General features: G+C 57.5%; 3 protein-coding genes across 8 annotated transcripts in view; 1 reads left to right on the top strand and 2 right to left on the bottom strand.

Moving 5' to 3' along the window:
* The window catches only part of ITPR3 (inositol 1,4,5-trisphosphate receptor type 3), a 36,244-nt gene extending 28,624 nt beyond the window's left edge, over positions 1–7,620 (top strand). For 3 of the 4 annotated variants that reach the window (XM_065854799.2, XM_065854800.2, XM_065854798.2), the window contains 11 exons: positions 147–339; positions 1,305–1,430; positions 1,654–1,826; positions 1,937–2,101; positions 2,573–2,765; positions 3,542–3,637; positions 3,951–4,075; positions 4,333–4,498; positions 5,092–5,252; positions 6,289–6,450; positions 6,761–7,620. In XM_065854799.2, coding sequence (XP_065710871.1) covers positions 147–339; positions 1,305–1,430; positions 1,654–1,826; positions 1,937–2,101; positions 2,573–2,765; positions 3,542–3,637; positions 3,951–4,075; positions 4,333–4,498; positions 5,092–5,252; positions 6,289–6,450; positions 6,761–6,829 — 1,629 coding nt within the window. In that variant the 3' untranslated portion in view covers positions 6,830–7,620. Of the gene's footprint in view, positions 1–146; positions 340–1,304; positions 1,431–1,653; positions 1,827–1,936; positions 2,102–2,572; positions 2,766–3,541; positions 3,638–3,950; positions 4,076–4,332; positions 4,499–5,091; positions 5,253–6,288; positions 6,451–6,760 lie in introns of those variants that run through there. The other variant, XM_065854801.2, reaches the window with a different exon arrangement.
* Positions 7,338–12,046, bottom strand: UQCC2 (ubiquinol-cytochrome c reductase complex assembly factor 2). Of its 2 annotated transcripts, XM_071817911.1 has the most exons (5): positions 11,881–12,046; positions 9,737–9,811; positions 9,366–9,435; positions 8,522–8,661; positions 7,338–7,460 (listed from the first exon to the last, which is right to left on the bottom strand). In XM_071817911.1, exons 1-4 carry the CDS (start codon positions 12,016–12,018, stop codon positions 8,567–8,569), a joined length of 378 nt encoding a protein of 125 aa, XP_071674012.1. In that variant the 5' UTR covers positions 12,019–12,046; the 3' UTR covers positions 7,338–7,460; positions 8,522–8,566. The 2 variants fall into 2 exon arrangements, with proteins under 2 accessions (XP_071674012.1, XP_065710877.1); XM_065854805.2 differs by lacking the exon at positions 7,338–7,460 and having other exon boundaries at positions 8,479–8,661.
* A 223-nt stretch (positions 12,047–12,269) lies between these two features.
* IP6K3 (inositol hexakisphosphate kinase 3) lies at positions 12,270–23,829 on the bottom strand. Of its 2 annotated transcripts, none has more exons than XM_071817819.1 (6): positions 23,714–23,829; positions 19,100–19,398; positions 16,089–16,296; positions 15,473–15,645; positions 14,651–14,826; positions 12,270–13,620 (listed from the first exon to the last, which is right to left on the bottom strand). In XM_071817819.1, the coding sequence occupies exons 2-6, from the start codon at positions 19,296–19,298 to the stop codon at positions 13,168–13,170; spliced, it is 1,209 nt and encodes a 402-aa protein (XP_071673920.1). In that variant the 5' UTR covers positions 19,299–19,398; positions 23,714–23,829; the 3' UTR covers positions 12,270–13,167. The 2 variants fall into 2 exon arrangements, with proteins under 2 accessions (XP_071673920.1, XP_065710874.1); XM_065854802.2 differs by lacking the exon at positions 23,714–23,829 and adding an exon at positions 20,251–20,300.
* Positions 23,830–25,496: the final 1,667 nt, after the last annotated feature.

The following is a 25,496-nucleotide window of genomic DNA, read 5'->3' as shown; positions in this document are numbered from 1 at the left end:
GGCCGCCCCAGCGGGCGGGATGCGCGGCGCTGGGCGAGGGGCTGGCGCTGCTCGGAGCCCAGCGGAGCAGGGGAGGCACTGGGGCTCGAGGAGAGGAGCCCACCCTGGCAAGGGCTGGAGCTCAGGGCACCTCCCCTCACCTGCAGATCGTGCGCCTGGACCGCAGCATGGAGCAGATCATCTTCCCGGTGCCGGGCATCTGCGAGTTCCTCACCAAGGAGACCAAGTACCGGCTCTTCACCACCACGGAGCAGGACGAGCAGGGCAGCAAAGTCAGCGACTTCTTCGACCAGTCGTCCTTCCTCCACAACGAGATGGAATGGCAGAAGAAGCTGCGCAGTAAGAGCAAACCAGACCTTCCTTGGGGCCCCCTCGGCCAGCATGGGCACTTCCAGCACCCCCGCGGTGGCCCTGGGAGGTGGCCCTGGGAGGTGGCCCTGGGAGGTCGCCCTGCTTGAGAAGGGCTGCAAAGCCAGGCTGCATTCTGGACATGGCAGCTCTGAGCTCCCTGTGCTCCACAACCCGCTGGGCAGTTTGTAGGGAGTGGAGGTTAATCAGGATGTGTTTCCTCCATGCCTGTTAGTGCAGTTCCTCGGTAGCCTGAACTGCATCTTAGAGCACATTCCCTGGGATCACACCTGCACGTGTCTTCCCCTGGAAAGTCCCCTCTTCATTTGATTGCCGTTGCCTTCTCCTAAGCCAGGATCTAGCAGCTACATATGGGAAATAGAGCTGTTTCTCTGCACCCCGCAGAGCTGCTTAGGTGCTTTCAGGGCTGCACCAGGACGGAAATCCTGGCTTAAAATAACAGGAGCTTAATGGAGTCACAGTGTAAATACTGTGGTGCAGCTAAGGAGCGGTGTGGCAGCTCTGAAAACACTTGCAGATCCAGTCAAAACTGCCCCAGGAACTGGGCAGGAAACACATTTCCAGCGTGGATGGGAAGTTGCTGGCTGGGGCTCCCCCGGGGCCAGGGCTGAAAACACAAAGATTCTGTTGTTGGGGACACGAGGCTGCGGGAGGTGGGCGATGGGCAGGAGATGGAGCCGATCTGATTCCAAGGTGCCAGAGCAGGTCAAAGGGCTGAGAAGCCAAGAAATGTGAGCAGTGACATTTTGAACTCGCCCTCCTGTTTGAGCAGATGAGGAGGGAGTGTTTGTTAAGGTGTGGGAGGCAGTGGGAGGCGAGGGTCCCTCTGCGCCGCTGGCTGTGCTGAGCCGGGCTCTGCGGGGTCTGGGAGGACAAAGCCTTCCCGGTTGGCACGCGGTTGCTGAGGTCCGTGTGTCTGCCTCCTCTCCCCGCAGGCATGCCGCTGATGTACTGGTTCTCCCGCAGAATGACGCTCTGGGGAAGCATTTCCTTCAACCTGGCCGTCTTCATCAACATCATCATTGCTTTCTTCTACCCCTATGTTGAAGCCACTTCCATGGGTAAGTGCCCCAGCACTCGGTGTTTGAGGCTCCAGCGCGAGTTTGAACTCAGTTCAGTGGGATTATGAACTCATGACCTCTGGTCTAACTAGACCAGGGCTCTACCCCTGAGCTATGGAGCCTCCTGGCCAGCACCTTGGCTTTCCCTGGACAGTAGCTCCGTGTCCTATTTGGCAGCATTTAGTCTCATGCCACTCACTTGCCCCGGGTGTTTGCTTCCCAGGAGTGCTGGACTCCCCCCTGATCTCGCTGCTCTTCTGGATCCTGATCTGCTTCTCCATCATGGCCCTGTTCACGAAGCGCTACGGCGTCAGGCCGCTGCTCGTGGCGCTGATCTTGCGGTCCATCTATTACCTGGGCATCGGACTCACTCTGAACATACTGGGAGCTCTCAATGTAAGTTCTCCAACACCGGAAAAACGGCGCAGCCGCCCACGACGCCGGAGGTTGTTCTGCATTCGCGGGGTGCAGCAAACCCCACTACCCCGTCTCTGGTTGTTCCCCAGCTGGCCAACAAGATCGTGTTTGTGGTGAGCTTCGTGGGCAACCGCGGCACCTTCATCCGAGGCTACAAGGCCATGATCATGGATGTGGAGTTTCTTTACCACGTTGGCTACATCCTGACGAGCGTCCTGGGACTCTTTGTGCACGAGCTCTTCTACAGCATCCTGGTACGATAGGTGCAGCTGTTTGGGGCAGGGGGTGGCCTGTCTGCCCCCTTAGATGCTGGAAGGTTCCTGCGACGCCTTCCAGGGGCTGACTGATAACAGCAGCGAGAACAATTCGCTGTGCTCTCATCCTTCTGCCTGCGCCAGGATCTGTTACCGTCTCTCTCGCGCTCTTTTGCTGTCTCTTTCTCATCTGAACTGTGCATGTCATCTGGGTCAGCTGGGAGGCAGCGTGAGCTGCTGAGGGCACAGGCGGGTGCGTGTGCCCTGTTCTTGGCTCTCCTGCTGTGCACAAGTCCCTTCATTCTTCTCTACTTCCCTGCAGTAAGCTGGGAAACTTCTTAAGTGCTTTGTGCAGAAGTTAGTCAAGGTCTGCCGGGTGATCCAGGCTCCCAGGATGAAAGGGGATGGAGGTAGGCCAGGCATATCAAGAAAAGCACCCTGTGGGATTTCTTTGCTCCTGTGTCCCTTCAGCTGTTTGACTTGATCTACCGCGAGGAGACCTTGTTTAACGTCATCAAGAGCGTGACGCGGAACGGGCGCTCGATCCTGCTGACAGCCCTCCTGGCGCTCATCCTCGTCTACCTCTTCTCCATCGTGGGCTTCCTGTTCCTCAAGGACGACTTCATCCTGGAGGTGGACCGGCTGCCGGCCGGCAAAGCCACAGGTTGTGAGCCCTGCTGCTCCCGCTGCCACAGCGCGCGTGCGTGTGCGTGCGTGTGCGTGCGTGTACGTGCATGTGCGTGCGTGTGTGCATGCGTGTACGTGCGTGCGTGTGCCTGTGCGTGCGTGTGCGTGTGCCTGTGCGTGCGTGTGCGTGTGAGCGTGCGTGCGTGTGCGCATGCGTGTACGTGCGTGCGTGTGCGTGTGCGCGTGCGTGTGCGTGTGCCTGTGTGTGTGCGCGTGTGCCTGTGCGTGTGCGTGCGCACGTGTGCACGTGCATGTGCCTGTGCGTGTGCGTGCATGTGCCTGTGCGTGCGCGTGTGCGTGCGCGCGTGTGCGTGCGTGTGCGTGTGCACGTGTGCGTGCACATGTCTGTGTGTGTCTGCGTGCGTCTGTGTGTGTGCATGCGTGTGCGTCTGTGTGTGCACGTGCGTGTGCATGCGCACGTGTGTGTGTGTGCATGTGTGTGCGTGTGCACGTCACGGGGTTTGTACCGCGGCACAACCCCCGTCACGCTGGGTTTGGGGGTGGTGGAGACGACAGCTGCCTGTGCTGCCTCAGGGACCTTGTGCTGCAGAGCGGGGTTTGGGGTGATGGTGAGAGGGGGTGGGCAGCTACAAATGGAGTTTTAGCACTGTCAGAGCAGAAGATCCAAAGCCTAAAAACGGCCAGGAGAAGCTTGAAAGCTCAGGAAGAGGCAGTTGCTGAGCACGCAGGGCAGCAGCAAAGAGCTTTGCTCAGGCACACGGGTGCCCTGACAAGGCTGATGGTTTCTTGCAGATGACCCCCTGGGGATGCACAGGAACATGGAGACCTTCATGGAGTCGTGCAGCGGGGACAAGATCAGCTGCTCCGCTGTGCCCACTGCCCTGGAAGGTAAGCGAGCGCATGAGCAAGGTCAGCTCTGCTTGCTGGCCGCCCGCTTTGGCAGCGAGCTCAGGAAATCCCAGCTTTTCAAAGGTGGAAACAAACATCCCACTCTCTGGCACACATTAGGCAGGAGACCTGCAGATTCTGCACTGACCCTGGCATTAAAATGAAGTAGATTCAGTTCAGTCATAAAGGAAGCGGGAGCTCTGGGAGCGCTCAGCCAAGCACCTCCACAGCACGAGCCGAGCTGGAGGAGCTGGAACTTCTGCCCTGGCTGTGCGCTGGGGTTTTACCTTTATTTCCCATTCTGGTGCCCCAGAAACAGCCGCCGAGCAGTGGGAACGCGCCTGTGACACGCTGCTCATGTGCATCGTCACTGTGCTGAACCACGGGCTGAGGAACGGCGGGGGCGTGGGCGACATTCTGCGGAAGCCGTCGAAGGACGTGAGTTTGGACCCTTCCTCCTGCCCCGTCCTGCTGCATCTACCCTTCCTTCTCCCCCATCCTGCTGCCTTTACCGTTCCTCCTGCCCCGTCCTGCTGCTTTTACTGCTGTGCAGCCGCCCTCCCTCCCTGGGAACGGTGTCACCAGCTCTGTCCCTGCACTGTCCCAGTGCTTCCCTCCCCATCACACCCTTTGTTCCTCCTCTCTGGCGGGGCTGGAGGTGCCAGGAACACGTTTACCCATTTCTTCTATCACAGGAGTCCTTGTTTCCTGCGCGGGTTGTCTACGACCTGCTCTTCTTCTTTATTGTCATTATCATCGTCCTTAACCTCATCTTTGGGGTCATTATTGACACTTTTGCTGATCTGAGGAGCGAGAAGCAGAAGAAGGAGGAGATCCTGAAGACGACCTGCTTCATCTGCGGTGAGCGCGGGGGCTCGTGCTGGGGCTGGGGGACGGGAAGGAGCTTCAACTGGGTTCTGGGTTTGATTTGGTTCACAGCAAAGTGTAAACGTGTTCAGCGGTGGGGCAGGGCAGCACGGGCAGGCTTGAGCAGGGACGTGAACTGAGGGGGAACCTGTGGTGTTCCTCACCTCTGCTAATGAGGTGGTAAAGTACAATGCCACCTTGGGGGTTCTCAGTGTGCACCTAGCGCTGCTGAGACACCCGGGCAGTGGGGAAAAAAGCACCGTATTACTAAGGAAAATGTTCTGGAATGCTCATAGTCATCCGAAAAAGGAAAAAAAAAAGACTAAGTCCAGCTGCTTTTTTCTTCAAAGATCCACTGGGTGCCTTTTATGCTTTTCGACACATAAGCAGAAGGCATAGCTGGTAGGACTTTGAAGGGAATCCTCCTGGATACACAACTGGCTTGTTTGCCCTGGTTGTGGATGCTGTTTGTGTGCTAAATGCCAAGTAATTCTTTAAAAGCACTTCTTGGAAGTCACACCTGGGAGAGGCGCCATGATCTGGACCTTCCCGTCTGTTTGCTCACTTCTTCCCGCTGCCTTTCCCAGGGCTGGAAAGGGACAAGTTTGACAACAAGACGGTGTCGTTTGAGGAGCACATTAAATACGAGCACAACATGTGGAACTACTTGTACTTCATCGTGCTGGTGCGGGTGAAGAACAAGACAGACTACACGGGGCCCGAGAGCTACGTGGCGCAGATGATCAAGGTACGTGGTGCAGATGATCGAGGTACGTGGTGCAGATGATCAAGGTGCGTGGTGCAGTTGATCCAGGTACGTGGCGCAGATGATCAAGGTACATGGTGCAGATGATCCAGGTACGTGGTGCAGATGATCGAGGTGCATGGTGCAGATGATCGAGGTGCGTGGTGCAGCTGGTCCAGGTGCGTGGTGCAGCTGGTCCAGGTGCATGGTGCAGATGATCCAGGTACGTGGTGCAGATGATCCAGGTACGTGGTGCAGATGATCGAGGTGCATGGTGCAGATGATCCAGGTGCGTGGTGCAGCTGGTCCAGGTGCATGGTGCAGATGATCCAGGTACGTGGTGCAGATGATCCAGGTACGTGGTGCAGATGATCGAGGTGCATGGTGCAGATGATCCAGGTGCGTGATGCAGATGATCGAGGTGCATGGTGCAGATGATCCAGGTACGTGGTGCAGATGATCGAGGTACGTGGTGCAGCTGGTCCAGGTACATGGTGCAGATGATGCAGGTATATGGCGCAGCTGATCCAGGTGCGGGTCCTCCCAGGGCAGCTCCATCGCTGTCACAACCTGCCTGCCCGGGGGGATGTTGGAGAACAAAGGGCTTGCCAAAGAAAAACACTTCTGAGAAGGAGCTTTTGGAAAATATTGAATAATAATGTTGTTGCCTTAGTTTGTTCTTCGCTGGTTATTTTCACTTTGCAACCTCAGCCAGCACCATGCTGTCTGTTTGATGTTCTGTACTGTGTTATTTAAGGATTGACCCAAGGGCAGAGGCACACGGTAGAGAGTGGGACTTCAAGGTGTTTTCAAGGCAAGAAGGAGGGGAAAGGAAATCTAGACAAGAAAAACTTTGAGCGCAGGAGGCTGTAGGGAAAAGCCAGTAATGGTCTGCTTGTGGGAAACTGCAAAGCTGCAGACAAGCCCAGCCCCAAGAACTCCTTTAATCCCCGCACATAGGCAGGGTCCCTGTTAAACCCCACCCGGTCTCTTCCCTCCTCCTCATGCCTCCAACCCCGCTCCATGGTCGCCTTTCCAGAACAAGAACCTCGACTGGTTCCCCCGCATGCGCGCCATGTCGCTGGTCAGCAACGAAGGGGAAGGGGAACAGAACGAGATCCGAAATCTTCAGGACAAACTCAACACCACGATGAAGCTGGTGTCCCACCTCACCTCCCAGCTGAACGAGCTGAAGGAACAGGTACTAGAGAAGTGTAAAAATAGGAGCACTTGAGCAACACCTGCCTGTAGAAACTCACTGTCCTCACCAGAATAGACACTGATCGCAGGGAACGGGAGGCAGAGCCAGCCCTGGCCAGCACAGCTTCAGATCCAAAGCAAAGGGCTCCTGCAGCTCCTTTTGGGGGGTTCAGGGACATTTGGGACATGTGCTTTTTTTATTTAACTTGCTCATCAGCTATTCTGGCAGATGCTTAAAGCAGCCTCGAGGAGCACGCTAATGACTCGAGTCCCGCTTTCCTGCCTCACTCGTGTCCCTGTTTGACCTCCAGATGACAGAGCAACGCAAGCGCAGACAACGGATGGGCTTCGTGGACGTCCAGAACACCATGAACCACTGAGGCGCCGAGCAGCACCGGCTTCGCCCACCGAGGGACAACACCAACACGTCGGCTCCTGCGGCCGCTCGCTCCTGTGGTCCCCGCGTGGCCATCACTGGCCCAGGACGGAGCACGGGGAAGGGCTGCGGCCAACGTTTCCCTTAGATGCTTGTGAGCAATTCCGGACCCAGGGACTGGCCAGGATTCCTCACGACACCTGGACCCACAAGTTACTCTGATGCCCTTGTAGGAAGATAAATTACACAGGACTTTGGTTCCTCATTGCAATAACTCTTTATTTTGCAAATGTGGAGGGTTGTATCTTTATCTCCATGGCTGCCACCTCAGGGTGGTGTAACTAGCTGTAGGGCTGCAATAGTTAACTTGCTCCCAGAGTGGCACTAGTACCCCTGGATCTTTGCAAACCAGCCACGGTATCTGCTGTCCCTGCTCCATGCTGATCCCTCTCCAGTTAAAGAGTTCTGTTCGTCACCGTGCTGCAGGAAAGAGGAGCTGAACTCCAGGAGATGGATTTAGTTTAACTCACCAGATGGGTCTCCAGGTCTGTACTAGTGCGAACGAGTCTTCTGCCTTCTGTGCACCGAGGATATCTGGGCAGGAGGAGGAGGCGCTGCGGGTTTACAGGAGTTCACTGTGAAGGGGTGTCCTGTGTTTTAGTTTCATCTCTGGTGTAATGTTTTACTTTTGTTTTGTTTTGTTATTGTCGTTACTTATGAACTAAAGTGTAAATTGCCTTAACTAAATTAAATACAAAATCATGTTATAATAAAAACTTAAACATGGTAAAGAAAGTGCCCTTCCTGTGCGCTCTGGTATGCGGTGGAGCTGATATAAATAGAAACACCAGAACAGCCCACAAACCTGAAGCCAAACCAGGGCTGTATTGCCCAAGCTCTCAGCTCCAGCTGTGCGATGTTAAGATGCAGCACGACTCCCCAGTCAGATGAAGAATGCGACCATGAAGATCTACCCTCACCACCAGCCCTGTTCGATGAAGTTCTGGATTAGTGCCTGCCCAAAGTTTCCAATTCTTCTGCTACTTGCCAGGAAAACACTGCTCAAAAACGGAGCAGCTGTTGGTGCTGCCGGGAGCCAAGCGCAGTCCTGGAGCAGTCCTGGAGCGCTCCAGGCCTGCGCCGCTGCTACAACAGACACGGGTGCAAACGTTAAAGCTTTAGCAATGAATAAACACAGGCCATAGCACTTGGCTAATCACACTTGCAATTTTTTATAGTGACCAGCAGCACATTGCTGCAGCGCTTGACTGAAACCTCAAACTCTTACACGCCTCCCCTGTCACCACGGTAAAGAGTCACCCTCGGTCCTCTCACAAGGAACATAAATGTGACGATTCCAGTTCCCCCTCCCTCAATTTCCCAAGCAGAGCTGTGTCTCCACATCACCTCTGCGACCCTCACCAGCACACTTAGAGCTAACACGGTCACACCTACTTGCCCTGCGCATCTCCTGGTTGCTCCATTTCTTGTAACACAGAGGATCAGGTCTAACACCCCCATGTTCTTTCCTCTGCCCTATGTTGCTCCAATGTGGTTGTGGTTAAGCTATGGCCAAGATTTTCAAGAAAAAAAAAAAAGGGGGCACTAAATATGCAGGGTGCAAGGTGCAGGTCTGAACAAAAATGCTGTTGCTAAGAGGAATAAATGGTTTTATTCATCATGGCAACATACATACAGTGCTTTAGGAGTATATACAGCTGGGGATCGGGGAGCTGGCCTGTCACTTCACGTCCTCGTCGGGTTTCTTGGCATAGAACCTTTCTCGCAGTTTTCTCCACGTCCCTTTTTTCATGTCTTCCATCTGTTTCAGAACATCTGCAAAAGGAGAGCGGGGAGAGATGGGGAATCAGAACAGAAGAGCAAAGGAATGCAAGCTCTCTTACAACAGCTTTGCCTCACATATATTTTCCTTCTTTTGACTTTTCATCTTAATGAATTTCTATTTCGAGGCCTGAGGCAAGTTTGTTTTCCCTTCCAATCAGTTGTGCAGGGAGTCCCTTATCACTCACAACGCACATTCAGTTTCCACGCGCTGCAAAGTTCGGAACTGGAGCAGAACAACCCGCACAAGCCTCCCACGCTGCACTTAATCAATGATCCGGCTGAGGGTATTTCTGCCTCGCGGCGCCCTGTTTTCCCTCAGTCTCACACAAAAGGAGAAATACTGCAGGGAATCTGAACACGGTGAAACAAGCTGTGAATTTTTAGAATGATGTAGCAAACGTGCGTTTCTTTCCACAGCTCCTGACACCTGATCTCACAGAGCCCTTGCAGACCCTTTGCTGTTCCTGCCCTGTGCAAAACACGCTCCAGCTTTCGCCCTGAGAGATTACTGAAGATCTCCCCAAATATTCCTGACCTTATTCCTCAATAAGCATCCCCACACACTTGCACGGCCGTCCCACTCTGTCCCGTAGTCAAAGCTGCTCAGCAGAAGCCACACGGTGAACACCACAAAGACAAAAAGAACTTTGAACTCCTGCTCAGACTCATTCTCCGACCACACACAGAATTAGTACCTGTTGCTAGGATCATCTTGCAATCTTCTACCGTCACTCCGGTGAAGCTCGTGTCTTTCAGGCGTGGATACTTCATCACCGAGCAAGAGAAGGAGAGAGAGAGACAAAGGTGTTACTTGTAGTGCACTGAAACAGGTCAAAATGTCACCACAGCAGAGCCTGAGCTCATTTTCAGTCAAGCTCTACAAATTCCGTTCATCTATACCACAAACTACCACCTGTGCTGTTCGTATGTGTCCCCAAGTGACCAAAGGCACCAGGCAGTGCTGCACACCCGGCCACACATCTGTCTGTCCGACATTCCCCCAAATCCTGCTGGGCCGAGGGCGGTGACAGCCCCGAGAGGGACGGCGGCTGACGCCAAAGCTCACCTTGTTTTTGTAGTAGTTGGTGTGGATCCTGACCAAGCTCTCGTACATCTGGTCACAGGCCTCAGGGTCAGCAATCTGGAAAGGCACAGAAGTATCACACAGTTGTGTTTTAAACCCCCACAGCAGAAAAAAAATCATTTCTAGGCTGGTGAGAGGACAGTGGAGGGCAGCTCGGGCGGCTCCTGAGCGCTGTGCGGTGCTGGGGGCCCCCGGACGCTGCTCCACAACACTGAACGTTTTCTTTCCCCTCCACTTCCCACCAGCTTGGCCTGCAGGGATAACGAGGCACATCATTTCCAGAATGGAGCCTGAATCCTGCTCAAAAATTCCTGACAGATCAACTGTGAACACAGGTAATGAGAGCATTGCCGGACAGTTTCCTTGCCCTGTTTATTGGCCACCGCTGTGAAATCCCGCTCAAAGGCCAGTTCTTCTGTCTGTTCTATTCTAAAGTATCAAACAGGATAATGTACTAGGATGGAAGTCACAAAACCCCAATGCAGGCTTAAAATAGTTTATAATTGATTAGAGAAAAGCAGCATGAAAGATGCTGGGCAGCTTGTGAAGGGTAAATGGATTTCTATTTTGGTCCAGTAAGTTGGAAAGACCTCGCTAATACCCAGCGCTGTGCCGGGGCCCCGGACAGGTGCCTGTTCAGCAGCCGGCATGGCACAGCCTCTCGGATTTCAGTCTTACAAGGGAGCCAGCTCGACCCGAACTCTGCATTGCTGCTCCATGACATCAAACAAGTGATTAAAACTGCTACAAGAACAGGAACAGCGTGGACAGTAACACCTCGGGACAAAGTGACGCGCTCGTCTGCCCTTGGGACGCGGGCGCAGGTTCAGCGCGGGGCCGGTGGCGCCTCCTTTAACAGGTAACGGCTGCTGCAGGAGGGAGGACAGACAGACAGACAGAAGCACCATCACACTGCAGGTGATCTGCAGCTCAACACACCTTGCAGTCACGTTTCAAACGACCCCGCTAATGTTTCAGTAATGACAGCAGAAGCAGCTATTAAATGCGTAGCAGAAATGGTATTCCTCCCCTGTAAAATCAGCAAATCTTATTCCGTGTGAATAAAACCGACATTAAACTGATAAAGTATCCTTGATGGCTCTCCTTCCTTTCTCAGACGTCCCTCCTGCTGTCTGCCAGGACATTTCCCCTTGCTATATTAAGCCTTTATACATACAAATTGACATCAGTGCTGTAGGCATCAATTCAGATGTTCAAGACAAGTGGCAGCTTTGGGATCTTGCAGCCAATTGATGCAGCATATTCAGCTGTGCTGAGCATATGAAAACGCAATAAGCACTTTCCGAAATGTCTGCCACAGACAATTCTGGTGACCAATATAGAATTAGGTTCCCATAATGGCCCCTTGAAGTAGAAAACGCATATCTGGAACAATGTTTTTATGCTAAGAAAGGGCACATTTACATCCCGCAGCAACGCCTCCCAGCCTGTGGAGGTCTGCAGCCCACGTCAAGCATCACCTGCTCTAATGGATTGCAGCAGCAAAGCTGAATCCCCAGCACGCTGACAACTGTAGCCAGAATCCCATTTTATAGCCCGCGCACCCCCGCGGTGCCCGCACCCCCGCACGCTGCTCTGTGCTCCACACCGGTCACGGAACCAGAGACCAGGCTGGGCTGGACCGGCCTTCAAAGCTCATCCAGCCCAGCCGAGCCAGAGCATCCACCGATCCGCGCGGCGCTGCCTAATTCCGCTTGCTATCCCACCCCCACAGCCTTGGGACAGGGTTCTTGGAAACGGAGTGAAACCGCAGGAACACCCGGCAGACACGGCAGCCTCCCCCACACGGGGAACCCGCTCCGCGGGGCCGGCGTTTCCGGAGCAGCCCCGGGAATCGCTCCGGCCCGTCCCCCAGCGCAGCCCCGGCCCAACCGCCTCCAGCTGGAACCGGGACAGCCCCGAGGCGGGGGCTGCGCGGGAAACACCCCCGTGTCAGCACCAAACTGAGGTTTGCGCCCCAAACCCGCCGCAGCCCCCTCTGCAAGAACGCCAATCCGGCCCGGCCCGCTCCCGCCGCCCCCGGAGCGGCCGAGGCGCCTGCGCGGCCCAGGCCCCGCCCCGCCCTCTCCTCCCCTCCCGCGCCGCCGCCCCGCCAGCCGCCCCACCTGCGTGTTGTCCCCCTCGCGGAACGCCTGCGCCACCCGCAGCCGCAGCGCCGCGCCCAGGTCCCGCTGCCGCTTGCTCTCCTCCACCGGCCACTCCTCGCACAGCCGCAGGAACCGCCGGTACCTGGAGGCCGCCATGGCTGCCGCCCACGTGACGCACGGCGGGGCGGGGCCGCGGGGAGGGGCGGGGCCGCGCACGCGCAGCGCGGGCGGGGCAATGGCGGCGGGGGCGGGCCGGGCGCGATTGGGGACGCAGCGCGGCGAGCAGCCCCGAGGGGCTGGGGACGGACACCGACACCGACAGCGACACCGACAGCGACACCGACAGCGACACCGACACCGACAGCGACACCGACAGCGACAGCGACACCGACAGCGGGCGGGAGCTGTTGAACGGGTTTATTTCGATCCCCACGCCCCGGTGCGGGGCTCTGTAGCGGTTCCTCCTCCTCTGGGTGTCCCGCCCCGCGCAGGAATTAGCTGTGCTTGTTCCACAGTCATCACCAGCCCCACGAAAGCTGTAAACATTACTCTGAGTCTTTCGTTATTGTCTCTTGCAAACACACACACAATCTCTGTATCAAAGAGTTTACAGGTGACCTTTCGTATTTAGTCCCTGACTCAATGTCACCTTTTTTTTCTTCGTTTTTCTTTTTTATTAAGCAAAAGTACCTCGATGTGAATGTCCTTCGTGGCTGATACCCGACAGCATCACCGCATCCCCATGCTTCCCGCCCCTACGGAGCCTCTGGCTTGGAAAGTTCCAGGAAGGTGCCCTGTGCTAGTCCCGCAGGGCCGTTCAACCTCCGCGAGGTGGGGGTTTGGTCTCAGCTTTGCACCCAGAGCCCTGCAGCGCCCTGTTCGTGTTTCCACACCCGCCCCCCAGTGTGTTTTTCCACCTCTCTCGTGTCTTTTTGTCCGGCTCGTGGCGTGGAGCACGCTCAGCCCTGCCAGCGCGCTCTCTTAGTCCCGCTCAAGCGCACAAATCTCGGCTCCAGCGGCGCAGGGGCGAGCGGGCCCTGCTTTATCATCAAGACTGTTTCCAGTAGCGCTTCCTCTGGCTCGCGAATAAATCAAGGGCAGCAGTAAAACAAGGAAGGAAAATAAATCTCGTGGCTGATCGCAGGTGCTTTCAGCTCTTTGCTCTTTACGCTCGAGTTCGGTGGCGGCGCGCGGCGGCTCTGCGCTGCCCAAGCAAGCTGTCCCTGCCGCCGCGGCGCCCGAGCCGAGGCGCCGTCCCTCAGGGCTATCGGTCACTGCCAAATCCGGGCCGCCTCACAGAGTTTGTCATTTGCCTTCTGAGATATTCTGCAGGATTTTGATGAGATTCTCCAGGCCGAAGATATAGCCGTGGTCTGGCCCGTCGTATGTGGTGTGGTTGCCATTGGAGCCTTTAAACGTGGTGTGGGCAAAGTCAATCATCCGGACGTCGACCCTGGAGGGGTTGGTGCGGTTTGGCTTTTGGAAGTGGAGGTGATTATCCGAGGGTGCCGCGTTCTTCGGCTCCTGCCCGTCGTAGATGATGAGGAGGGAGCTGGAGTAGAAGCGGTACGAGCTCTGCTTCCTGATGACGGCCAGCAGAGCCTTGAGCCGCTGCACGATGGGCTCCAGCAGCTCGGCGCGGAGCTGGTTCCCATTGCACAGGAACTGCTGCAGGGTTTGCCTGAACCCCTCCGGAGAGAGTTTCCTGCCGTAGTACTTGTCCCTGCACAGAAAGTGGCCCTTGTCCGCCTGGTAAACCTGGAGGAAGGACAGAAACAACCCCGTTCATTCATTCTGTTCTACCAAAGCTCTGCATTTTGCCCTAATGTAAAAGGTGAGCAATGGGACACAGGTCCTGTGCAGTCGAGCAATATCCAGCAGTCCTGACAACGTACTGCCGGCTTCTCCTGGCTTTTCTGGAGACTTAAACTATTCCATTAAAGCACTAGTGCGGATTCCTGCTGTGCTGCTGTAAACCGCCCGTGTGGACCCCAGCAGCTGTAAATCGCGGCTGTGTCACTGGTGATTTGCAGCGTTCTCCCCGGCCGTGGCAGCACAGAAAGCCCAGCCCTGCACCCCCCGCAATGCACAGGCGCGGGCAGCGATGATCCCGCTTCTCCAGCACCCAGAGACGAGGTGCAGGCAGGAATTTACAGGAATTTGTACGTGAGGCTCTGCTGACACCGACTAGGACACGAGGGAGGGGATTTAGAATGAGCTCACACACCGGCTGTAATTTAAAGGGTAATCTGCTCAACAGAAGGATGTCAGAGACCAGAAAGGGACATGGGGTTTGACACCAAGTGTTTACACTGCTATGCATGTGCTTTATAATCATCATTCTCATAATTATCGTTCAGGTGCAGCAGCAGAACATTTTGAAACCTGCTTGAGAAGTGTGAGCGAAACAAATATGTGGTTTCAGTTTCTAGGAGGAAGCGCAGCGATTTTGAGCAAATGGAACCATAATATTTAGCATAAAATAACCCCCTGGCTGTTGCAGTGACAGCTCAGGAAGGCACGAGCAGGGCTCCGGGATGCCTCTCTGTTTTCTCTCTTGTGCAGCAGGTTAGAGCTGAGCACAAGGGGTGGATCTGTCCCTGTGCAGATTCAGCTGGGGTGAGCTGGTTCCAGCACCTGCCCTGAGCACCCTCTCCCGTGTGAGGACAGGACAGTCCTTGCAGCCCGTGCTTGGTGGGAGACAAGGATAAAACTGCCTCAGCCTGCACCGGCCGGGGGTCCCTGTAGGTCCCCAGCGGGCTCCAAGCAGGGCCGAGGCCGCTCTCACCTGCATCCCGCAGACGCGCACGCCCAGCGACGCGGACGTGCTCTGCTCGCACTTCTTGATGTGCCGGGCCTTCTTCTCCTCCGAGGCGTCGTCGCCGTGCTGCCGGGTTCCCATCTTCAGGTCCAGGATGCAGGGGTAGTTGTATTTCGATACCACGTTTTCAAGCAATAGAAACTCTGAACGTGAGTTAAGGGAAACCCGATACTTTTAAAGTCTAATTGAAAGAGGTTTTAAATCACAGCGACTGCTGACGCTCTCCAGAATAGCTCACAACCGTAACGAGACGTTCTGAGCCGATTTTACCAACATGTCATTGCTATAGGCCCCCAGCTGCCCATTTCTGTTAATTTACTGTAGTACAGTCCTACCAGTTAAAGCACCACCAGCTCCATTCTCCAGTGGCACGATGGCCCTGGGCCGTGGATCCAACGCCCCAGCCCCGCGCTGCGCTTGCTCCGGTGGGCGTGGGGGCTCGTGGAACCCCGTGACTCACGTGGCTGGTGGGCAATGAAGTGTAATGGGAAAATAAAAGCGAGGCAGCTGCTAATTCCTATATAGTTGTGTTTTTAAATGTATGCCAAGGGGCTACTTGGCTTATGCTGAATACCCTTTATGGGAAGGTGGGGTTTTTTGTTATTTTTTATAGAACAGAATATTTCAGTTGGAAGGGACAGAGTTGGATCACCTCGTCCAGCTGATAACACAGCAGCTCTGTTCTGTATATTCCAAGGCACTGGGCAGGGGAGGGGTGCGATAAAACGTGCATTGGTTACGAGCGGTTATTTGCAGCCAGGTGCTGGAGGGGAGAGCGGCCGAGGATACGGTGCAGCTTGTTCTCGCTGTGCCTGGCGGCCAGGCGGCTGAGGTGCTGCCGGTGGCAGCGCAGCCCCCAGGGGTTGGAGCTGTTTCTCTCTGCCTGGTTCCCGTTGGCGTCCTCCGGCAGCGGGTCTGTGCGGTACTGCAGCTCCGGCCCCAGCAGCAGCTTCCCCGGGCAGCTGCACAGAGCACACAAAGGAACGCGCCTGGTTATTGAGCTCCAGGGGACAATGTTCCTCCCACCCCTCTGCGGAGCCCCAGACTTGGTAAGGTGAATTTTCAGGGGCGCTCAAAGGAAACATATCCATCGTGTCCAACCTGCGGAGACCCTTTGTGACTCCGCAAGTGTAATTCCCAGACAGGCAGCTCCTGCTGGGTGCCAGTATTCTCTTCCATTATAATTTAAAGTGTGCTCGGCTCCCGTGAAAAGCGCCATTCACGGTGTCAATGACCAGAAATCTCTATTTATGATCTACCTAACAGGCACAGCACGGGCGAGCTGTCCCGCAATAGGAACCATTCCCGCTTTGGGGGAGCTGATGTCGAGGAGGGAGGAAGCGAGGCGGGACGTGTTCCCCTTGGGGGGTCGCTCCTTGCGCTCGCGGGACCCCCGGACCCTCACCTGTCCTTGAAGCTCTTGCTGAGCTGCGAGTGGCTCCAGGTGACGAGCGCGCGGTCGCCGCCGGCCGCCCACGTGCACTTGTGCCATATGGCGAGCGAGGGGTCGATGGCGCCGTCCCGCCGGCCGCAGCCCTCGGGCTGCAGGCTGGGGCTGGCGAGCAGCTGGGGGTTGCCCAGGTTGTCCTTCTTGAGGTGCACGGAAACGATGCCTGGGACAAAACAGTGAAAAACAAACCAGAACGGGATTAACCCCGGGTTACCGTGCACGGGCTGCCCCGGCCCGCGCTGGCCCAGCCTTCCCAAGCGCTTGGGGCGAGCTGCCTCCTGCTTTAGTGGCCGCTCACACTGGTCCCACTCCGGTTTGAGGTCCAGCAACACTTGGCTGGAACGTGTTCCTTTGTCCTCGTCCCTGCAGCCTCTGCTGTGCCACGAATGACCCAGAAAAGACCCCACATGTTGGACCGGGAGCTCCTGGCTTATTTATAACAAGGGATTTAGGTCTCACTTGTCAAGGCTGGGAATGCTTTTCTTCGGTAGGAAGCAGAAGGAGGGTTGGGGACACGGAATTTTCCAAAGACACCAACCGCCTCCTTTAACTGGAGAGCCCCTGGAGCGAGGGCAGCGGCGTGGGCACCACCTGGATGCCACACGTTGTCACGGTCGTGTCCCCAAGCACAGGGACCAACACCCCAACAGCGGACAGGGGACACCCTCACGTGTCTGGGGTTCGCGCACGGGGGAACAAGCCCATGGCCACGGGCTGTGACTTTCCACCCTAAGCGCTTAAAACCCGCTGTGTATTTCAGCACCGCGATTTCCCTGACTGCAGCAGAATCCGGGGCTCAGATCCCGCCCAGGCTGCCACACGTTCGGCCCATCGCTGGCACGGGGACGGCCGTGTCTCAGGTGACAGCGCCGGAACGGCCGCGGCTCGCGTTCCAGACGCTCTGACCTTTACGGGAAGGGCTGAGTGTTCGGGGAGGCAGGCACGGCAGAGAGCCAGCGCACCTTTTGCCTAAATCTAAGCCTTTTTATCGTTAAAAAGTCACTGCAAGGTGAACAGTCCTCAATTCCCAACCTAGCGCTCCGCCTCGGCTACGGCGCCACAGCAGCCCGTAACCCTAAAAACTGCCCCAGTTACATATCTGCAAGTCAATGGAGATGTGCTCATTTGCATAGCGCTAACAAGCTGGCCCTAAAAAAGTTATATATAGCATGAAACTAAGAGTTCTTAAGTACCTTACATTAGAATGAAAATTAATGGGGAGATTTTCAAAGGCAGGAAGGAGCAGTTAAACTGCCGGGGAGCGTGATCCTCTCGCTCCTTCCAGCTGGAAACTCTGCCTTCAGAAACCTGCGTCTCAGCCTGAGAAGCACCTTTGTTCCCTACTGTGCTGTCTGGTGGGTTCTGCACTGGTGCTGCAGGGGTCCTGCCCGTGCTGAGCGGCGCTGTGAGCGGTGCTGTGAGCGGTGCTGTGAGCGGTGCTGCGAGCGGCGCTGTGAGCGGTGCTGCGAGCGGTGCTGTGAGCGGTGCTGTGAGCGACGTGACCCGCGCTGCGCACGCAGCCAGGAATCGGCTCTCGGGAGCAAAGGTGCGCCCAGGTGCTGCTCCTTGCCGGCCCTGTGGTGCCACCCAAAGCGCCGCGTCCCTCCTGCCCAGCGCCAGCGGGTATTCTGAGGAGCTGTCGCCATGCCCGTGGCATCCCGGTGATCCTCAGGAGCGTTTTGCTGTGCAGCTCTACCCCCGCGGATTTATTTTTAATTTTACAAGTGCATTTATTTAATGCCGCGTGCAATACGAATCTGAGCAGAACCGGGCTTGAGAGCAAGTCCAGCATCCCCTTGCAAGCCCAGCTCAGGGCAGGCAGAGCTTTGCAGGGGATGGGGGGAAAAGCCCGGCCCAAGGTCACCAACCCGCCTGGGACACCTACGTGAGCAGGAGACGTTTTTCAAGCAGCCGCCTCGGTGTTGGAGTTGAATGGCGACATTTGATCAACACTGCACAGAATGTCACCGTTACATAACGGTCCCCAGCCGTCCCTCCCTGCAGCCTAAGAACAGAGATGAGGAACGCGGACACGGGTGGTGGAGACCTCAGGATTGTTCCCCCTGGTGCTCGTCACCCCCATCCCCTCGTGGGAAAATGTTCCACCTCTTTAATTTGCCCGGCAGTCAGCGCTGGGACAGTTGGAATAAGAAACGTGTGTGCCCAATGCTAAATTAGAGAAGAATTGCTATTTAATTACCCCTCATCACAAAACTCACTGGGACTTGCAATAGAAGAGAAAAAGAAGACAAAAAAAGTATGAACAACCAGGCCACCCTGAAGTGCTGAGCTGGGACTGCTTAATGTCTTTATTATTGAGCCGGAGCTGGGCCCAGGTCCCCAGCACCCGGCCCTGGCCCGCGAAATGGCTCCTGGCTTTCTGGGGGAGGGGGAGATGGGCTGGAAGCGCATGGAAAGCGCATGGAAAGCGCATGGAAAGCGCATGGAAAGCGCATGGAAAGCGCATGGAAAGCGCATGGAAAGCGCATGGAAAGCGCAGCTGCCACTTGGAGCTCTGCTCTGTCACACCGAAGGACCAGGAGATGTTGAAAGTGTTCACGTGCCAGCTGAGCTCCCCACCTCTCAAAAAACCCGGGGCCGGGAGCTCTATGAGCAGCACAAGTCTGGCAGTAAAAGCAGAAACAGTGAGAATGGTGGAGGGACGACGGCTTTGAAAAGCGCTGGGACCCTCCGGACGCCAAGCGCTGATTTTTGCTACCTGAGAACAGCCCTGTTTGACACGAGTCCCCTGCTTTAGCAAGGCTGACCAGAGGGGACGATCTCCTGGTGCAATTAACCCTAATTAGACACCGCGGAGCCCCCCAGCCCCGCTCCTGTGCTCTGCAAACCCTGCCCGAGCGATGGGGCTCAGCCCAGAGCCAGCGGCGGCCCCCGCGCTGCCACCCGCCCCGTCCCAGCCTGCGGACCCATCCCGGCGACAGCCCCGTCCCCAGCCCGGTCCCCACCTTTGTACTGCGGCGTGAACTGCCTCATGGCCAGGGGCAGCGACTGGTAGAAGCTCAGCTCCTGCGAGACCAGGGGCTTGCAGACCGTGTGCTCGTCGTACTTCATCACGCTCACGTGGCCGCCCACCTGGTGGACGAAGGGCTCCAGCAGGACGGGGGTCCTGCCCGCGCGGGGCTCCAGGGGGCTCTGCCCCACCATGGCCGGGGGGGACGGGGGCTCGTTTCTCCTCAGCAGCAGCGGCGGGGGCTCGGGGGGCTCGGAGCAGTCGGCGCCCGCTCCGGGTTGTCACCGACGGTGTCTGCAAAACAGAGTACGGACGAGCGTGAGAAAGGGGGGCGAGACACGGCAAGCGCAGCGGCACCCCGGGCTGGCGGGATGGGACCTTTAGGTGCCGTGGGGCTGAAAGGTGGGGTCCAGAAAAGACCCGATTTAGACCTGTTTGGGGCAAAAGAAACAGAAGGGAATGATTGAGCAGAGCTACCAAGTGAAGGTTGTGGCCTCACCAGAGCTGCTGGATCGGGACGTCCCCGGGACCAGCAGCGCCGGGTTATTAATGCTCTGCATTAAGGACACCCCTTGCTGTGAAGCAGCCCCAGGTTGCCTTGCGAGACAGCGTTAACGATGCTCTCAGTCCTTCCCAGGCCGGGACGCTCCTTGCAAAGCAGGTTTATTAATAAAGCCCCTGTGAGCTCACCCCCCACGGGCTCAGCAGCATCTCCTGCTCCTTCCAGAGAACCCGCAGCCCGGCCGGGAGCTCCAGCCCCGACACGCAGCGTATTCCTCAGCCTGCGACGAGAGCCAACGCGCGCCTGCTCCCGTTTCCCCCTGCAGTTAAACCGGGGGCACACGAGCCCCCGGCGCAGGTGCCCCTTCTGTCGTCTGCCCCAGGAGGGGGATGGAGTGGGATGGAGGCACAGGAGGGGACGGGAGCCCCTCCCACCCGAAACACGGAGCGGCTCCCTCACCTTTTGTACCCCCCGGCCCGTTTCTCTATGACTTCATCCCCTCACACCTGGGGAGGAATTTCTGCCCTACAATTACCAGGCGGCACTGGCGCGAGGAACAAAGCCGTGGCGCTCAGATGAGAGCCTCTCAGCCGGGGAGGAAGGAGCTCTTCAGAGCTTCTCGAGAAGTTAATAAAAGCATTTACCATTTTGTTAAGTTGCAGCAACTGTCAGAGAGGATTTCTGCATTGAAAGCCGTAGCTTTGTGGTGTGGGTTTGGTTTTTTTCTCCCTCCTCCTCACCTTGAAAAAAAAGGAGAAAAGCCAAAAGCGAGCGGATTTGTCACAGCGGCTCTCCGGAGCACAGCGTGGCTCCGGTCGGAGTTCACTGCTGCGGAGACGGGCCAAGGCCGACACAACGCACCGAAAATCCCGGCGACCTTGGTAACGCAAGGGGAGTTGGGGGAAAAAAACCACAATTTGCTACGGCTCTTATTGTTTTCCCTTCAGCAACGCTCGGAGCAGGGTCTGCGCTGGAGAAAGGGGCTCTTTCCATTGAGGTTTTGCTCGGGAGCAGCTCGGCCGCTCGGAGCAGATGAATGTTGCCGGAGACGCTCACGGAGCGGCTCTGAAACACAACACTGGTGAAACAAATCACCGCGGCGCTCCGGCCGCCGCTGCCGGAGGAGATTTACGTCACTAAAAATACGTGGAGTTACAGATAAATCTGTGTCCTCAGATCCAGGAACCTTGGATATTTTTCCTCTAGAAAAAAAAGAAAAGGCAACCCAGGCACTGCGGCTGAAGCTGAGTCAGAAAATACCGGGGAAGGAAAGTGCTTCTCTGTATAGAGATCGCCCCTCTCCAGAAAACAGAACCCAGGGTGCTTTGAAACACCTGCATCTCCCAGCACCACCAGAACAGCCCTCCCCGATGCTTTATAACACCTGCATCTCCCAGCACCACCAGAACAGCCCTCCCCGATGCTTTAAAACACCTGCATCTCCCAGCACCACCAGAACAGCCCTCCCCGATGCTTTGAAACACCTGCATCTCCCAGCACACCCCTCCCCGCCCACACAGCCCCAGCCCCATCGCTCCATTTCCCCAGTACCAGGGCTTTCGGGGACACGGGTGCCGAGTCCCGTTACCTCCTCCCACCCTCCTTTAGGGCCAAATGTCAGAAGAGCCTGAGCTGAACCGGTTATTTATTCCCATGCTGAACACAGCCAGAAGAAACCAAGCAGATTAAATTCCCTAATCTTTAATTAGCGCCACTCGGTCCCGTCCCAGCAGAACCGCTGCGGCTCCGGGTCCGACGCGGGGCAAACGGCACCAGGCGCGGCTCGCGAGGGGCCGGGACCCTCCGAGCAGAAATGCTTTGGAGTATTAAGAACCAGAACCGCTTGAACAAGCAGCGCTCTGTCGGCGCCAGGCCGTGATCTTAGTGTCGAACCCCCGGGTCGGTGGGGCGACCCGCGGGGCTCCCCGTGCGTCCCCAGCCCCGCTGCGCGCTCGGCTCCGAGCACTGGAGGGCACTGCTAACTTTTTTCTTTTTTCCTTTGTTAAAATGCAAGAAAATAAATGAGCTGTTAATTGGAAGAGACCTGCACCGTAGCTCCTGGCACCGGAGCTGAGCCGGGTGATCCCATCCCAGAGCAGGGTGTGGGTCGCTCTGCAAGGCCCATCGCCCCCGTTGCCCGGTTCCCCTCGGCCCGGAGCTCCGTGCGCCTCGGCCGGATGGAAACTGCCCCTGGTCCCCCGGCCGCGGCGCTGGAGCAGCCGGGGCTGAGTGGATGGGCCAGGGGTGCAGCCCCAGCCAACCCCGGGTCTGCCCCTCCTGCTCTCCCCTCACCGCGTCCTGCCGGGAGAGCAAAGCTCAGCTCAGTGAGAACCCGGCTCTGCCCAGCCTGCCCAGTCCTACACGCAGAAACCCCCCGCTCTTTCATCTCCTATTTCCCTTCATGAGAGAAAACGACGTTTGGGGAGTTGATGGCTGGTCCCCACGCCCCTCACGAAGAGGATGCGAAGGTTCGGTTTGCGGCACGGAGGATCGGTTTGGCTGCTCTGTGGGGAGCAGCAGGATCAACGGGGAGGGATGTGGGTCGTGTTATGGGGGCTGGCACCCGCTCACAGCCCCTCGCCCATCCCCGGGGCTACGCGGGCACTGGGAGACAGTGCAGGTGTCAGTGGGGCTGGCGGACGCTGAGTGTCCCCGTGGGACATGGGAATGTCCCTTTGGACGGGGGGAGCTGCCAGCAGCGCTGGGGATGGGGGACACGGTGCCGCTGTCCGGCAGGAAAGGGCACGGCCCCTCTCACCCCCCCGCCCCACTTCTGCCTTTCGCACCACCAAACAGCACCTGCCCCTCTGCCGACCAGCCCTGCGCTTTACGGCGACGCCACAAGCACCAGAGAGTCAAAAGCCACCAGGCTCGTTTTCTGCAGACCCCGGGTCACTGTGGAAGTTGTCACCAGCCCCTGGGTGCCGGCTGTCCCCTCGTCCTGTCCCTTCCCACAAACCACGGCTCTGCTCAGCGCCTTCCTGACGACATCCCGCCCGCTCCCCCAAATCAAGCACAGGTTCCTCCTGACCATATCCCGCCCGCTCCCCAAACTCAAGCGCTGGCCCCTCCTGCCCAGATCCATGGCTCCCGGGCAGGCGGGTGCTGCAGGAGCCCAGGACCTCACCTGTGGGGCTCGGGGTCTCGGGCGCTGCCCGTGCCGCGGTTCCTGCTGCTGCTCGCTGTGCTCAGACGCTGAGAACTGAGGGAGCAGGGGAGCCCCGGGCACTTGTGCCATCAGCTGACCCTGCGCCTGGAATGTCCAGCTGGCGGCTGAGCTGACGGGAGAGGCGCCCTTGGGTGCTGGGGGAGGCAAAGCCGCATGTGCGAGGGGTGGAGGAGAAGGGGTCGGCGCGAGGCTTCCCAGAAAGCACGGCCGTGCTCTGCTCCCTGCGCCATCGGCTCTCGGGGAAACAACAGTTATCAGCTCCCGGGAAAAAAGAATCAGAGCGAACGGCTGAGCTAACGGGGAGCGTGGGGACAGCCTGGCCCCGGTCCCCAGCTTTATTATGGGGGAGCAGCTCCGCTGCACCCACAGCCCGGCCCCGCACCCAGCTCTCACCCCTTGGTGACGCTGCTCGGGTCCCGGGAGCTGTTTTGGAGCTGCGATGTCAACACTGAACCCTGCGGGAGGTCCCTGTGAAGTGACACGGGGCAGGTGGTCTCCTCCGTCACAGGGGACATCAGCCGAGGCTCCGGTGTCCTCCTGCCACCCGAAAACACGTCCCCAGGGAGCCGCTGCGCTGCCAGGAGCCGGGGAAGGGGACACGGGGAAGGGGACATGGGAAGGGGGACACGGGGAAGGGGGACATGGGGCCTCCCGCAGGGCACGGCCCGCGCTCTGCCCCTGGCCAAGGAGAGCTCAAGGCCAAGCAAAGTTTCCACAACACATGGGGCTTCTCCCTGTCCTGGAGCCAATCCAGAGACACCGTGGGCTCTGCATCAGACGTCACCAGCCTCGCACAAGTGTCCCTGCAAACAGAACTCGCTCCTTTGAGGTCAGCGCTGGTGTCCGGTCCCCGTGTTAGAGCCCGCGGGACTCGGCCCTCGCTCTTCTGTCCGCAGGGTCCGTTCATCACGGCCGCACAAGCGTTTCGCAACACCTACCTGGAGGTGCTCTGGGAGGTGGAGCGGAGCGGGTGGGAGCGCCGGGGCGGCCCTGGCAGCGATTGCTCCAGCGCCAGGACTCACTGGCCGTGCTGCGCTCCGGTTCACGCTGATCCTTCCAGGAGAACTGGCACAGCGCCCCGGCCCTGCGCCCGTAAATAAGGCGCAGCATGGGCTGTCATCTCAGCGGGAGACAAAACGCTGAGCGGGAAAGCCTTTAAATGGAAGCAGGAAATGAAATGAAGGGCAAATTTTATTTTAGATTCCTTGTTGGTACGTGTTCTCCGTTCTGACAGCAAGGGGCTGCGCTGGCTTTGTCAGCCCCATCGGAGAATTTGTTTATAGACACTTAAAGAAAGTGGGAGCGGGATTTAGCAGCTCTGGTTGTACGGGGAGCAGGGCAGGGTGAGGAACCCGCTATTCCCTCCTCTCCGAACAGACCTGGGCTGCTGGGGAACTGCTGGGAAACTGCTGGGGAACTGCTGGGGAACTGTTGGGAAACTGCTGGGAAACTGCTGGGAAACTGCTGGGGAACTGCTGGGAAACTGCTGGGAAACTGCTGGGAAACTGCTGGGGAACTGCTGGGAAACTGCTGGGAAACTGCTGGGGAACTGCTGGGGAACTGCGGGGAAACTGCGGGGAAACTGCGGGGAAACTGCTGGGGAACTGCTGGGAAACTGCTGGGAAACTGCTGGGAAACTGCTGGGAAACTGCTGGGGAACTGCGGGGAAACTGCTGGGGAACTGCTGGGGAACTGCTGGGGAACTGCTGGGAAACTGCTGGGAAACTGCTGGGGAACTGCGGGGAACTGCTGGGAAACTGCTGGGAAACTGCTGGGGAACTGCTGGGAAACTGCTGGGGAACTGCTGGGAAACTGCTGGGGAACTGCGGGGAAACTGCGGGGGAACTGCTGGGAAACTGCTGGGAAACTGCTGGGGAACTGCTGGGAAACTGCTGGGAAACTGCTGGGAAACTGCTGGGAAACTGCTGGGGAACTGCGGGGAACTGCTGGGAAACTGCTGGGAAACTGCTGGGGAACTGCGGGGAACTGCTGGGGAAACTGCTGGGGAACTGCTGGGGAACTGCTGGGGAACTGCTGGGGAACTGCTGGGGAACTGCTGGGAAACTGCTGGGAAACTGCTGGGGAACTGCGGGGCCGCAGGAGCCTCCGTGCGGCTCATGCAGAGCGAGCAGGAGCGCGGGGGGAGAACAGCGCTGCTCCCCAGACAGCAAATGAAGGAAGGGGCGCGGGGGGAGCCTGGGACAGAAAACATCGGGGCAGCTTGGTTCAGAGCAAACATCCTCTGGCACTTGCAATTACACCAAACTGAAGACTATTTCCTAACCTTGACTGTGTTTGAGCTGTAACTTAGCAACCCAACCGGGGAAAAGCGGCTGAAGAGGAACGCGGGTTCAGAGGATGGAGCCTCACGTTCCCTTTGTTCCCTTCGCAACGGCCCAGCCCCGAGGAGGTGACCGGGACCCCCGACGTCCCGGGCAGGTCAGAGCCACCCCCTGCGCCCCTGGAAACCTCCCCTTTGTCACCCAGACCTGCGTGATGAGATTCATTAAATGCTTCTCTAACCAAACACGAGTGAGTCAACTGCGGCCGTGGAAGTTACACAACGATGATTCACGAACGTGCCGCTGCAGAGCGGACTTGGAAGCCGCCGAGGCTCGTGGGGGCTCACGTTCTGAGTCACTGACGCCCGGGCGAGGGATGAATTGGAAACACGCAGGCAAAGGGGCCCTCGCACCGGCGGGGACTCGGCGGCAAGACGTG

This window comes from Patagioenas fasciata, chromosome 21 (genome assembly GCF_037038585.1).
Source record: "Patagioenas fasciata isolate bPatFas1 chromosome 21, bPatFas1.hap1, whole genome shotgun sequence".
Classification (NCBI taxonomy): domain Eukaryota; kingdom Metazoa; phylum Chordata; class Aves; order Columbiformes; family Columbidae; genus Patagioenas; species Patagioenas fasciata.
This window is presented reverse-complemented; position numbering and strand designations above follow the sequence as displayed.

Excerpts from the sequence above, each read along its gene's own strand:
- UQCC2 (XM_071817911.1), bottom strand. The coding sequence starts at position 12,018 with ATGGCGGCCTCCAGGTACCGGCGGTTCCTGCGGCTGTGCGAGGAGTGG. Across the intron at positions 9,436-9,736 it reads CCAACTACTACAAAAACAAG|TATCCACGCCTGAAAGACAC; the intron begins GTGAGCTTTGGC and ends TCGGTGATGAAG. Across the intron at positions 8,662-9,365 it reads CAAGATGATCCTAGCAACAG|ATGTTCTGAAACAGATGGAA; the intron begins GTACTAATTCTG and ends CTCCTTTTGCAG.
- IP6K3 (XM_071817819.1), bottom strand. The coding sequence starts at position 19,298 with ATGGTGGGGCAGAGCCCCCTGGAGCCCCGCGCGGGCAGGACCCCCGTC. Across the intron at positions 15,646-16,088 it reads AGCAAGAGCTTCAAGGACAG|CTGCCCGGGGAAGCTGCTGC; the intron begins GTGAGGGTCCGG and ends TGCTCTGTGCAG. Across the intron at positions 14,827-15,472 it reads CAGCGAGAACAAGCTGCACC|AGTTTCTATTGCTTGAAAAC; the intron begins GTATCCTCGGCC and ends ACTCACGTTCAG.